The 13,437-nt window shown below is 41.0% G+C and overlaps 1 protein-coding gene across 14 annotated transcripts in view; it reads left to right on the top strand.

The window, feature by feature from the left end:
* UNC13B (unc-13 homolog B) overlaps window positions 1-13,437 on the top strand; it is a 215,155-nt gene that overhangs the window by 54,715 nt on the left and 147,003 nt on the right. For 10 of the 14 annotated variants that reach the window (XM_037373647.1, XM_037373652.1, XM_037373651.1 and 7 more), the window contains exons 8-9: window positions 5,086-5,121; window positions 11,382-11,604. In XM_037373647.1, the coding sequence (XP_037229544.1) occupies window positions 5,086-5,121; window positions 11,382-11,604 (259 nt within the window). The remainder of the gene's footprint in view (window positions 1-5,085; window positions 5,122-11,381; window positions 11,605-13,437) is intronic. The other 4 variants (XM_037373658.1, XM_037373661.1, XM_037373659.1 and 1 more) reach the window with 1 other exon arrangement.

The raw sequence follows: 13,437 nt of genomic DNA, 5'->3' as shown, positions 1-13,437 counted from the left end.
GGATACTCTCAATGATTTGATGGTCATCCAAGCCCTGCTTAAATTCTCAGCTCTCAACCTGATTTTGTTTTGTTTAGCTGTAGTAAATGTGGCCAGAAGGGCCATTTTATTTAGTGAACTAAACTACTTCAAAATTTCCGCATAAGCTGAATGCTAAACTAGAGTAAAACGTGGTGGAAAAGAGAGAGTAGTGAGCAAGGAGAGTACTTTGCTGTGCCTTGTCCTTGTGTCTGCCAGCTCATTTTAGCTCATTTCCCTCCTGTGCTTTCTCATCTCCTTTTGTGCAGAAGTCTTAGCCCTCATCTGTGGTGTTCCAAAACTGAACTGGAAATGGCGGTGCTTGTTATGAAACCCTCTTGGCCATCTTGCTTACTGAAAACTCAACTTCATTCTAAAAAGCTATTCAATGTTCGTTTTGTATTTTAGAGGCTTACTCCACTAAAATACCACGTTTTTAATTTTTGGAAGTACATTGAGTACTGGAATAATGTACATTTTTATGGAATCTGAGATCTGTGCACACTGTGTTGAAGGTCTTGGCCAAGGGAAAAGGAGGTTTATTAAATCTAAAAGGAAGAACTGACCAGGACCTTCCCAGCTCTGTATTCTATAAACATTATTTTATCAGCACCAAATATAGTGTAATTTCCTGAGCTCAGTTTACTTTTATAAACTTGTTTATATTCTGTCTTTGCTCAGTGTGGGATATAACAGGAGAATTAAATAAATTTTCATCATGACTATAAGCAGTGGACAGCAGTAAACATTAATGTTCTGATGGGGTTAGTAGGTCCCAGCCACTCTGAGAGACTTGTAAGCAGAAAAGAAACAAAATGGCATGCGGGCAATCAAATTAGACTGCATGAAAAACTTAGAATATTCTGCTTTTCTGCAGTGTCCCTGCTGATCCAGGCTCAACAGTGTGAAGTGGGGAGGAGGAGTTCCTCCTTGAATAATTGCATAATTGAGGCACAGAACAAGCATATGTTATGTTCAGCTAACTGTGGGAACTTAGATGTGTTTATAACGTGTTAACAACAAGAATGTTGTAGCTTCCAAGGCACCAGGCTGCTGGCATCACTTAGTCCTTCATTGGAGGCTTATATGAAACCTCATTTTTTGAGTACTGAAACTTATGAATATAAAATGATGTGATAACCAAGACACACGCTGTTGGTATTTAAAAGCACACGGAGTAACTAGTCTGACTTGTCTGTATCATCTATTCCAGTGTTAATATATGTTGTTGTTTGTTTTTAGAATTACAACTTTCCCTTTTCTGTCAGTCTGGACTTCTTGGTTCTTTTCAGTTCAAGTTTGTACAGGCTTAAATTTGTTCCCAAAGGTGATCTGGAAGGGATTTTTCTTAACAAATTGAGGTTGTGCGTATTATTTTTATGAAGCAGCAAAAATACTTGAAAAGGCTAAAATGAAATTCTGTTTTCATTAACCTTCAAAATATCAAGACTGTCAGCCCAGGTCTTCTGTGATTGTGCGGAAGGACTGAGATACATACTGTTAGCTCCTGAATCTTAAATGAAGCAGCATATGTGTTGAATCTTTAATAAATTCATCTTTTATCCAAAATGTTAGATGCTGAAGTGAAGTGGGTGTTAGTGAAAACAAACAAGAGTGGAGTTTTAAGATTCTGGCTGAAAATCCCTTACTCTCTGTGATTACATCTCTTTCTGTTTGCTTGTGCAGCGTTGCCTTCCCAGTCAGTCTCTAGCTGTAGCATGCCCTGGTTAGCCAGGATCCAGCTTCTCAATGTGAGAAACCTTTCAGGGCAAGGAGCTGGTGTCTGAAGGCAGCTGCTCTTCTCTCCACCCTGCCCTGCTTGGCATTGACTGCTGTTTGTCTTAGGTACGGAAATAATAGGCTCTAATCTGCTTTTGAAAGTTTGTGGGGGTTTTGTGATGTTCATAAGGAGCTTGGTAGCTATAACATAGGGAAGTGGCTAGCTCAGGGATATCACTGTCATTTTGAGGACCCTGGTCTATGGGAGGTAGTAAAGTTTCTCCTCCAAGGACCAACTTAGTATTTGCGAGGCTTGTTTTTAGCACTTGGTGGTTTTCTCCTTGTTGCAATTTTAAACTGAGTAGTGGTGTGCCAACCATCGGACCATTTGCTATCAAGGAAACGGGCTAAAACCAGTCTGAGCTGGTTTCAGGAGTCAGGCTTTCTGTTTGCCCTTAAAGAGCCACTCATTCTCTCAGTGCAGTCGTTTGTGATGAGGTTTGTGCAGAGGCTGTTGGACTGGGATTTTTATCTTGGGGAAGAGGTGCAGGACAGGACAGGTAGGCTCCATTTCCTCTGTAGTTCTTCTGATCTGTGTACTGGTTCTGGAAATTGATAGTATCTTCAGATTTTTCTTCCCCAGTTGCTTTGGGTTGTTACGTGTGCATTCATTTGTGAACAATGACATGGGTTTAAGTGGCAGGTGGTCTGAGTGTTGTAACGTTGTGCCACAGCAGAGTTTTCCTGGATCTTTAATGGTAATCCAGGCTGCAACTGTCTGAATGTTGGCTTGCTTTGCCTCTTACGTTTACCTGAGCTGGGAATCTTTTGATAAAAGGAGGCATTGAAGTTGCTATCCCGTGTGTTAGTGGCTTGAGATTTTCAGGAATGAGATACACATAAGCAATTGATTGACTTCCACATGAACAGCAAAGTGTCTTCTCTTTAATGTGAACTATTTATTACAGCAAATTGAAACTCAGTGCAGAGCTGTCAACTTCTCACTCTTTATCTTCAACCCTCTCCCCATGTCCCTGTCTGATGCTCCTGCTCTCCCTGCCTGTGGTTTTCATACCCTTCCTTCTGGTTGTCTGCCCTTCTCATCTGTCTTTGGTGAATGTGTTTTACTTCTTCTTTTTTTCTTTACCACCTTGGTTGCATATTCCTCTTTCTCCTCTCCTTTTCCCCTGAAAAACACTCAAACCTCTGTCGAAGATGATCATTAGGCAATCCACGGATTTTTGTGTAAAAAGCAAGCCTGAGAACATAGCCCTGTGGTCAGGGTCATGTAAACACTGTCTGGTGGATCCTAGCAGGCTTCAGATGTGTCTGGGTACACCTTCATCTTGCCAGCATGTTGGTCGGATGCGCTGTCAAAGTTTTGGCTTGTCACACTTGCTGCTGTGGACCAGAGAAGCAGCATTTGCCATGTCTCTGACTCTTGTCTGCTGGTGCTTGACTCTTTGAACTTCACTTTTCCTTGCTTGTTAAGTTCTGTAAGCAAAAAAAAAAGTTTATATTTGTTATTCTATAGACAGGAGAGAAATAACCCTTTTATACTCCATGGAAACTGCATGCATTCAGTTGTATACCAGTTTAATTTGTAGCTCTTTCTAAATCAGCTCAGTCAAAAATACTGAATCCTTGCACATGCTTGGTTAGAGCTGCTTCATTTAATGACCAAAACAAACGTACGTGTTACTTTTTTCCCCTCTAACTACCCCAGTAGGAGCTGGAGGGGAATGACCTACCTTTGAAGCTCTACTAGGTAATAGAAGTGCCACTTCAGCCTGAGCTGTGGCTGTGCCTATGCGAAACACCACACGTGTGCGAGAGCCTGGAGCCCAGGGACCCTGAAGTACTGAGGTGTACCTGAGGAACTGCATTGCTTTGTAAACCTTCTGTGTCTGAGGAGAAAGGAGCAACCTGCTTGTAGCCCTGATGCACCATTATTTCCCAGATAGGGACAGAGAATTAAATCCTGATTTGCTTGGGGTTTTTTTCCTTGGGGGAGTCCACTTCTCTGCTTATTTTTGTTTTTCCTGCCCATGTTTTCTTCACCTGTAGAACTGAAGTGGCAACAGAGTTCCTCTGTAGTGTGTGTGCATAGGGACTAAACCCTTGGGAAGACAAGTTCCTCGCCAGATCCAGTTATGGTTTATTTAAGTACTAGTCTGGTAGTGATTTTTTAGGACAAATATTTTTTTTTCAGAACTGTTTTTTGCAATTTTAGCTAAAAACAAGAACTAGGCCATTTTAACCTTGTGATTTTTGTTCCTGGGGGCAGAGGGAGGGATTTGTTGAACCCTCTAAGCTGTCTTACTCCTGGAAATGTGTGCCTGGATGAGGCTGGTAGCCAGGACGGAAAGTTCTTGCTTGTTGTCTGCCTGCACATGAAGGATTTATTTATTGCCTGCTGCACTTATGCATCAATAGTCCTGTAAGCTTCAATAAAGCGTTTTTTACACTCCATCTTCTAAAAATGCTGGTTCTGAAGCTTTTATTGGAGTTGCAAGTTGTGTGCATGCTTCCAAGGTGCTTTGGGGGTTATATGTAGTACTTTGTTGCGTCTGTCATACTGAGTATGACCTTGGAGTGACAATGTGGATATTGATGAGTAAGAACTTGACTGTCTTACCAGCTTGCAGTTTAGTTTTAGCATGAATTTGCTGTCATCTTTTAACATGAAGAGATTTTCTTACTGTTGTAGTATTAATTTGTGACTATTCACAACCTAGGATGGAGTGAGAGCTCTGAAGTTTTTTACCAGTGTGTGTCTAGCTAAGAAACTTGTCACTTAGTGTTGGTTTACATGCATTAACATGCACAGTTTTTCACGCTGTTACTACTGCTGTGCTTTCACCACTGGGTCAGCTTTCTTCTGGAAATGGGGCAGAAGTGGGAACAGGAGGCAACTCTTGCCATTGATGTGCACATTTTAGCTTAGAATCAGATACTACTCCTAACTGAACTCTGATTTCTGGGACATTCTGTCCATAATCCTTGTAATCCTGATAATGTGTGTAGTAGGAAATAACGGTGTTAACTGCTCTAAGTAGTGTGTTGGTAATACTTGGTCTACTTTTGTTAATAAATGCATGATTGCTTAATAATTCCTGGAGTTTATGGTGTTCTTAATCTTCAGGGTGTCTTATAAACAAACTGGACAGTGAAGAGTAAGTCCCCAAATAAATTTAATGTTGTATTTATAAAGAAAAAAATCCTCTTACATTTTCAAGTTTGCAATCTATAAGGCATTTTAAATACATGAAAAGTATGCTTGTCGTTTGTTTTTCTAAGCTTTCTTTTTCCATTCCTATTCTTTGCTGCCATTTGTGTTACATGCAGGCAACTGGAGTTATTTCGGATGGGGAGAGCAGCTGAGTACGTAACAGTTGATTTCTTGCAAGTTTTCTGATCCTATAGTAATACAGCATGCTCCAGTATGAGGGAAGTGGAAATATTCATGCATATAGAAAATCTGTTCCATTGTATTTTCTTTTACTTTCACTAAATCTCGTATTTGCGTGGATGTATGTATGTTCATTTTTTCACTGTTTAGCTTTGTTTCGACCATGTTTTAAATGTGTTGCTTGTGCCTTCTACTGTAATTTGAGGATAAGGTGGCAGAATTGGACTATTATTCTTTTCCTGTAAAGGTGATTCTGGTTTTCTGCTTGTATGTGTCTTGTGTTGGTCTTCATACCCACCTAAGCCCAAATCAGTGTTTGGAGTAACTGAAAAACACAAAGGAGTCTGCAGTCATTGTTTGACTAACAGGTAAAGATATGCTGGAATTCATCACAGAAGTTCCAAATACTACAAATAAAGAGTAGATCTGAAAGTAGAAATAGCTGGTACACGCTAGAGTGACAGAAAAGTTGTAGGTATTGTAGCGTATTCAAGCTTAGTGAGACAGTGTCATGGCAAAAGTGGCTGGGCTTTGCTTTAACCAGTGCTTACCAGACTGGGAAAGATAAAACTCAGGTACCACAGCTGCCTGTGATCTGTAGACCTAACACCTGCACCTGAAGACTGGTATGATAACTTTTGCAGAGGTCACAAGGATTTTGTAAATTTTTCCAGAAAACATGCATGAAGCAGCTTCACTTTCTGGAAATCATACAGGTTCCAAGAGGCTTCTGCTCAGGGTGCAGTGCGTGGCTTCTGCTGCTCATATCACCTGCAAAGATTGATCCATCAGTCTTGAAAGGAAGGTGTCTGTTCCCTGTGTCAAAACCAAGAGTGAGGGTGTTGCTGACAGGAGCACACAAAGAAAGATCACTGTGACCACTGCCAGCAGGGAGGAGATTCTGCCTGATGCTTTTCCATTTTTGACATAATGGAATTTGGAGAGAACAGTCTTACTGCAGCCAAGTAACTTAAGTCTAATGTCCAGCTTATGTTACAGTGCATTTCACACATGGACCTGTTCTGGACAGTTTCTCCTTTCACAACATGTTTTGTCATCCTTGTTCTCCTGTCTTTGATCAAGCCATGAGTTCTTTGGACATTAACAGTGTTGACCAATTCCCTGATGCTGTCAGTGTTGGGTGTTTGGGGTTATTCTCAGAGGTGTGATAGGATAACTGAGAATTAACTAAACTTTGCATACTACTAAAACAAAGGTTGGTGTCCTAAATAGCTTTTTTTTTTTTTTTTTTTTTAATTATTCCCCAATTTGTGTGTTTGGGGAGGTGCTTAGGCATTGGTCAGTCAGAGATTTAGGAGGCTTGTGCAGAGGGTATTTCTCCTCTTTACCTGGAGTGTTGGCCCACGGTGGTTTTGTTTTAAAAGGTACTTCTGTACATGGAGATCCGTCCCTCCCTCCCTCTCTCTGCTTTATCTGTACTGTGCTCTGTCCTCTTTGAAATCATGTTAGCACCCTTACAGGCAGGCCTGGGCCAGTGTTAATGATGTTTCCAAGTGAACTCTGTTTAGTATGTAATGAAAAACATACTTCTAACTGTAAACTTACAACAGCAGCTGAGGAGGAAGCAGCAGAAACAGCATGTCCATAGCTAGAAGACTTTTTCCTGGTGAGAGTTGCAAAAAGAGTGCTGTAGCCCAGAGCCTTGCTAGTTGGGGAGAGAGAGCTTTAAAAAAGGGTCATCTTGTGCTGCTGGCCTGGTTTCATTTTAGGAAAGGGAAAGACTTAAAGAAGTAGGGTAGATGTTCAAGGCAGTCTTTGCATTTCAGACTGTCAGTCCAGGTCTTGTCTGTTGAGTGTAGCAGCAAGTATTTACAAGAGGGAAAAATGAGGTTATGAAAGCTCATAAACAGAAGACTGAATATTGCTAATTTGTTGTTCTAAAATTACACAATTTTTTAATGTACTTTTAAGGGGAGAGGGTGTTAGGATGGACTAATGACCTGCAAAGTTGCACTGAAATAATTTCTTAAAACCTTTCACAATTCCCCCCTGCCCTGTCCTTGTTACGTCAATACTCCGCTTTAAACCAGCATGCATTTTGATTGTAAGATTTCAGAAGATGTATGTGATCGTCAGAAGTGATTGATGGTTCGGTAGACAGTGGAGTATTGGAGTCTGAGGCTGAAGGAAAGAAGCTGTTGGCGGCTATTGTGAAAAGCAATTAAAATGGATGAAGGGTGGGGAAGGTGAACTGCAAAGGCCTTGGTGGGGAGCTGGCAGAGATCTCTTCTGGACTCGGACTGGAAGTCATTCTTTCAGTTAGTACACTTTCTTCTCTCCTACTGTTATAAAAATAGACAAAAGCTGTGAAAAGCTCAGTGGTTTATTTTGGAGAAGTAGTGGGGATTTTGGGATGCAGAACCTTATGTGAACCTCCTTCTTCCTGAGTGCCTGAGTATGCTGCACTTACTGCTTTTATTGAAGTTTTTGCTCAAGTTTGTAGAGCATAACTAAGCTTAGGGACTGGACCCAGCTCCTAGTGACTGATGACACATCACTGCTAGAAAAACGAGGCCATTTCAAGTGAATGCAACCTTTTGAGAGGAGCTCCTGCTGTGCATTGGGACATTAAAACAACAAAAGCACTTCTGAAAGGTGCATTCGCCCAGCCACCTGTAATAATTCTGCTGTTAGCTTTCCTTCCCGGCCTGAAGGTTGATGTAAAGAAAGTTGCCAGAGGTTAAATGTGATGAGTAGAGCTGGCGTGACAGGACTGCGGAAAGTGTTTTTCAGATCATTATATTAAAAGCTGTATGTGTTTTGCCCTGCAGCAGTGGTGTAATAACTTCTGACCGTAGGAGTGGGGAGGAATAACGGAGCTTCCAGGAAGCAGTTTGTTTCAGAGAAGCTACCTCTCTTGATTTTACCCACTCTTTGTAAAATCCTACTGTGACGTGACTGTCCAATGGGTTTCTTCTTATGCTGCCTATATGCATGAATATTCAATTATTAAACACGAACAGCATGCTTCTGCCCTGCCCCTTCAGCCTTAGCCCCCTCTCTCTACATAGTGGGTCCAGTGACAAAGAAACAGTTTTTATTCCTTGAGAGCTCTTTGGTATATGTGAAATTAACTAGCATAAAACAATTACCAACTCTTTATGTTTATTGTTATGTATCTTGTATTAAATAACTGATCTTAAGAGACTGAGGCTAAGGTACAGCTTTCCTTATTGAAGACTTGGTGTGTCATCTTTTTGGAGAAGATTGTGCTTGAATTTGTCATACCGTGTGTGTTGTGAGGGATATTTTGCTGAAACATGGGCTGTAATGCCTGACCCCTCCTTTTGAAGGGATGATGCATCCCCAAAGCTGACTCTGCAAGCTCTTGTCAGTCTCTTGCTCAACTAACATTTAATTTTCAAGTATGTTAATGAATGGGATCATCACCATGTGCAGGCGTTTAACAGTATACTTTCTTGCAAAGGTAATGTGTGCTGTAAGCCACATATGGGCCAGGTTTTGGTGCTTTTAATCAGGCTGAGCAATGTCTGTCTTCATTTGTGAACACTTCTGTGGAATAAAGTGAGATTGCTCATAGGGTAGGTGCAATTCAGCATGAATAAGTGTTTCTGGAGTTGGCTTTTATTTATGAGTCACTTGAGGATTTCTGCCTGGTATTAACATCCACAGATGCTGTAGGTGTTTTCATATACATCAGAGAAACAGCATGTTCCTGCCTCATTGATGTTTGTGGTAGCTGTAGCCATGCATCCTTTAAACGTGTCATCAAGGAGGCATTTTGTGTCATGACCTCTAAGAGACTTCCTCTTGCTAAACACCAGTAGGAACTGGGATAAATTCTAGTGCCACCTTTTATAAACAAACATGCTGTAAAATGTGTGATTAACACTTAAGCTAATTAGCCGTTTGTGGATTTTGATTAGAGGTGCTGTGGTTGATACAGAAAATCTTCATTTGATAGTGCAGAGGTGAGGTGTGGTGAGTGGTGGTTAACAAATCCAGGTAGTGCTTGTGCAACAGTCTGGTCAGGGCATTCAGACATCTCTGAGAGCATGAGCTGGGCAGGGCTGATCTGAAGAAACTGCGTCCTGCTTCTGCATAACTGTAATTACGTACATCTTTGCACAGCTTGATACTAAGTTTGTCCCAGTATTAGTGAGTTACTGAATTTGCTGGGTTTTTGACCCAGGTAATTGTACTGTTGATTTGTATTTGCTCTTTACTGTTGTGGTGAGATAAATTGTTTATCCCTAAAGCTGTTGGTCTGGTGTCTGTCACCAGATACCAAGCCTGTAACTCAGCTGGGCTGCTTTAAAACCCTAGAAGTGTTTGTAATGAGTACGCAGCCACAGCTGAAGAACTTTGCATCATACCAGAGTTATTTAGGCTTTACCTTAAATGAAGGTCACATCTGATGGGAAGAAGAAATTAGTCAAGCAGCAAAGTAAGGCATTTGAAAACTCTTTGAAACACTGTTTCTGTCCCAAGAAAAATAACTATTGTGCATTAGAAGGTAATGGCTGAAGTGTTCAGCAATGATGTTGCTCGGCTGAGTAATAGCTCATGGTCCTTCTTGAGGGTGGTGTGTGCCTTGTGACCTACAAACAGACCAGCCCTTGCTCCACAGGCTGGAAGCTTGGTGCCCCTCGGCGGGGTATGGCATGGTAAATCATCTCTGAGTAGCACCTCTTGAGTGTTTCTCCTAAGCACTGAACTGTAATAATATTGGTGGACATTGTGCTTTTAACAAAACTGAATAAAGCAGTGTAAGATTGCTGTTTATTTCTATTCGATCAACTAGAGACTGACAAGGACTCTGCAGCATTTAAACTACTAAATAGCAGGAGGCTTAACTTCGTTTTTGGTGTGGACAATCAAATTGAATTGATTGTACGTAAGAGGGTGGAGCTGGGCTTTTTCAAGTGGTTTGTATTTTGCAGACATTTTTTCTGCTGGGTTTGTTTTGTACTCTTCCATCCACCTTAAAGCACTGATATAATCTTACTCAGTTGGGAAGGAACTGAAAGATCACCAAGGACAAATTTTACTTTGGATTAAAAAAATGGAAATTGAATTGGAGGTGTGGGAAGCACCAGTGAAAGAAAAAGTTGTTCCTTGACACTGCATTCCATTTGCTTGGAATTTCAGCAGCTAAATTCAGGGTTTTTAAAGGATCTGACAGGAAAAATAGACTTTTGCTTTATTGTTCAGCCTCATGGTAAATGCCTGTGTAGGACACATACCATTGAATAACTTGCCAGAGGGGCTTTAATTTGGTTGTCCTTTTTAGACGGGCTTTTGGTGGCAGAGAGAGTGAATAATGGCTGATCCTTATTTTCTTTTGTTTCCAGCATGTTAATGGTGCACTCCGTTGCCTTATAGTGTGTGTATTTCACTTTAAGCTTGCAAAGATAATCTTGCATCCTGCGCAGCCGAACACGGCTGTACACCACTATTGTATTTTTGATACCTTTCCTCACTGTAACTCTGCACTCTCCTTTTATGAAGGGTTAGCAAGCAGAAGCGTTTCTGCAAGGGAGAGGGACTCACTGGAAAGGAGCTTTTTCCTTTGCAAAGGTTATCATTAGTGTTGACTACTAAAAAGCTAATGTACCTGTGTGTTAAATGTAGTAATTTTCCCCTGTAAGAAGTAGTATAATTGTTTATAAGCAAAGCTTCTCTCCCAGTTCTGATTTTCCTACTGAGTGCTTTTTATTAGTTTCTCTTAACTTAAACCAATACTTGAAAAAAAACAAAACAAAAAAGACACTAAAAGAAAAAAATCCCGAACCCTAGAGTACTGGTCAAGGATGCTGAGAAAGACAGATAGTATTACAGTTTAAAGGTTGAAAAGTTTCCAGGAAAGAGCTCCTTTCCATAAAAAATGTTTTGGCATATTTTTCCCCAACATTTAAATGTTTGTTTTAGCAGCAGCAAAGAACCTGAAATTTTGGGTGTTGGGATGTGGGGTTTTTTGTTTGTTTTAATAAACACCTCTTAATCTGCTTACTAGGAATGACTAGAGAGAAATAAACTCCTATGATGGGAAGTGGGGAAGGAGGGTGTGGAGGTGATCGGTGGAATTCCTTGGTGCATACTTGAGAGAACCAGAGGTTATAACCAGCTGGCAGATGAAAATCCAGAGCAGAAATAGTGTTTTTTGTCATTCTTTAAACACAAAATGGGCTTCAGTGTCCCAGCAAGGCGACTTGAGAAAGCTTTGCCCTTAACTGCTTTTGTTTCTTAGCCTTTGAAGATGCTGACAGTGCTGTGGATGACCGAGACAGTGACTATCGCAGTGAGACAAGTAACAGCATTCCTCCTCCGTACCACACGACTGTGCAGCCCAATGCCTCCGTGCACCAGTTCACTGTACCATCACGCCTGCAGCAGCAAGGGGTCTTGCGGGAATCCTGTGTTGACTCCCTACACAATTATGATCTGGATTATCGGGAGCATGTGGCTATCAGGTGGGTGCTGTCTTCTGGGTAGCTCTTCTTTTCCCATTGATTATCCATAGCAGACCCTGGTGGTGCCATGCTAGCACAGGAGGACAGCTCAAGGGCTCCACAAGGCTCCTGATAGGAAGGCGTTGCATGTTTTGTTAACACTGGGACTCTGCTGTGAATCCAAAAAAACCTGTAAGGCTATGTGTTACGCTAGATCTGGCAGTTTAGTGAATTACCTTTTAAAGATATGCTCCACTCTGCGGTCATTTCTTCTTGGTTCTAAGTTCACCTTACCTTTTGAAGGCCAGAGCACCACATAAGTGGTTGTTTTGGCACCATTGCATGGGTGTGCTTCCCAAGCCAGTGGAACATGGTCTAGCAAAGTTACCCTATTAGGAGTTTCTTTCTTGGGGTAGATTTATTTTCCATTCTGGATTAGCCCCTGTTCTGTTATGTCTGCCAAAACAGCATATTCAAGAAGAAAGACTATAACCAATTAGGTTGGGTTTTTTTCTGTTATCAGGTAGCACTGTTGAATATTGTGTCTTCTATTTGGATTTCCTTTGAGCTGTATGAAAACCTACTTTACTTGCTCTAAATTAGCTTTTTGACCATAAATTAGTAGATTCACAACTGCTTTTATCTTCTCTAAGTATTAAGCATTACAGCATTAACTTACCAGGATCAATGGCTGTGAACTAGAGCTGGTTGGGCTGAGAACTGTAGAAACTTTACAAAACCCTGCTGTTTCAGGTAAAGGATGAATTATGTGTCAGGGGAAAGCACAAGAAATTGGAGAGTGCTGAAGAGTGGGTGTGTAGAACAGGCTGTGCCGCTGCTTCTGCCTTTGGTGTGGAAGGAAGAGGCAGTTGCTTAAACACTGTCACAGAAGTGCAGGGTTTTATATATATTATGGCTGATTTGTTCTACCTGATCCACCTTGCTAAGAATGTTCCTGTTTTCTGAAGCCTGAACCTGAATTCAGTTGTCCTCATGGGGGTATGACTGAGGCTAAATTTTACTCTTTTTGCCTTATATTCTTTAATGGCAAAAGATGATCTTTAGTGGTAACATTTAATGTTGTTACTGTTGCTGAGATTTTAATCATTAGAGGCAAATGTGAGAACAAAATGCATTTACTGCAGTGTGATATGTCATTCTCAGTGCTCTTTTCCTAGTCCATTAGTATCTTAAATGAGCAAGTTATTTTCTTTCCCATGCTATTCCGTGCTGCTGGTTTGCAGTGTGCAATTGCTGAAGATCTTACTGAGAGTCTGGGAAGATGAGCTGAAGCTTTTTCTTTATGGAAGAGCCAAGCTGAACGGTGGTACTGGGTGCCCAGCCTGGGGAAGCCAGTGGTGGCTGGGTGTTTTTGCAGTTACATGACTTGAGGGTGGTATTGACAATATAAGCAATCTTTCATGGCTCATCTTGCTGGGAGGCAGGGGGTCTGTGAACTTTTAACTGTATCTAATGGATAACTGTGTTTGTAAGACCTTCCAAAGAAGCACTTCTGGTATGGATTGTTAAAGAATACCAAGATGGTATTATGTATTTTTTTTTTCTGATTTCTTGAAGGTACAGATATGAAAGGGTCTGGACTGATAAAGTTTGCTTAAAAACCATGAGCGTTGTAGTCTGCTCTGGTCTAAAATTACTTTCACACCAGGAAGGCAAGTGCTAGATGATGTTTGATTCCCTCTGAGCATTCCTATTCCCATGTGCATTTTCACATGCCCAGCAAGATTTTTTGCTACATACTTAATCTTAAAACTTAGCTTTTTTGGAAAGCTTATTTGCATTTCCTATGTGAGATTCTCTTTCTTGTCAGAAGGGTATTTCTAAGGAGAGCTG

Source organism: Falco rusticolus, chromosome Z (assembly GCF_015220075.1).
Source record: "Falco rusticolus isolate bFalRus1 chromosome Z, bFalRus1.pri, whole genome shotgun sequence".
NCBI classification, from domain to species: Eukaryota; Metazoa; Chordata; class Aves; order Falconiformes; family Falconidae; genus Falco; species Falco rusticolus.
The sequence above is the reverse complement of the archived record's forward strand: the minus strand, read 5'-3'. Positions and strand labels throughout refer to the sequence as shown.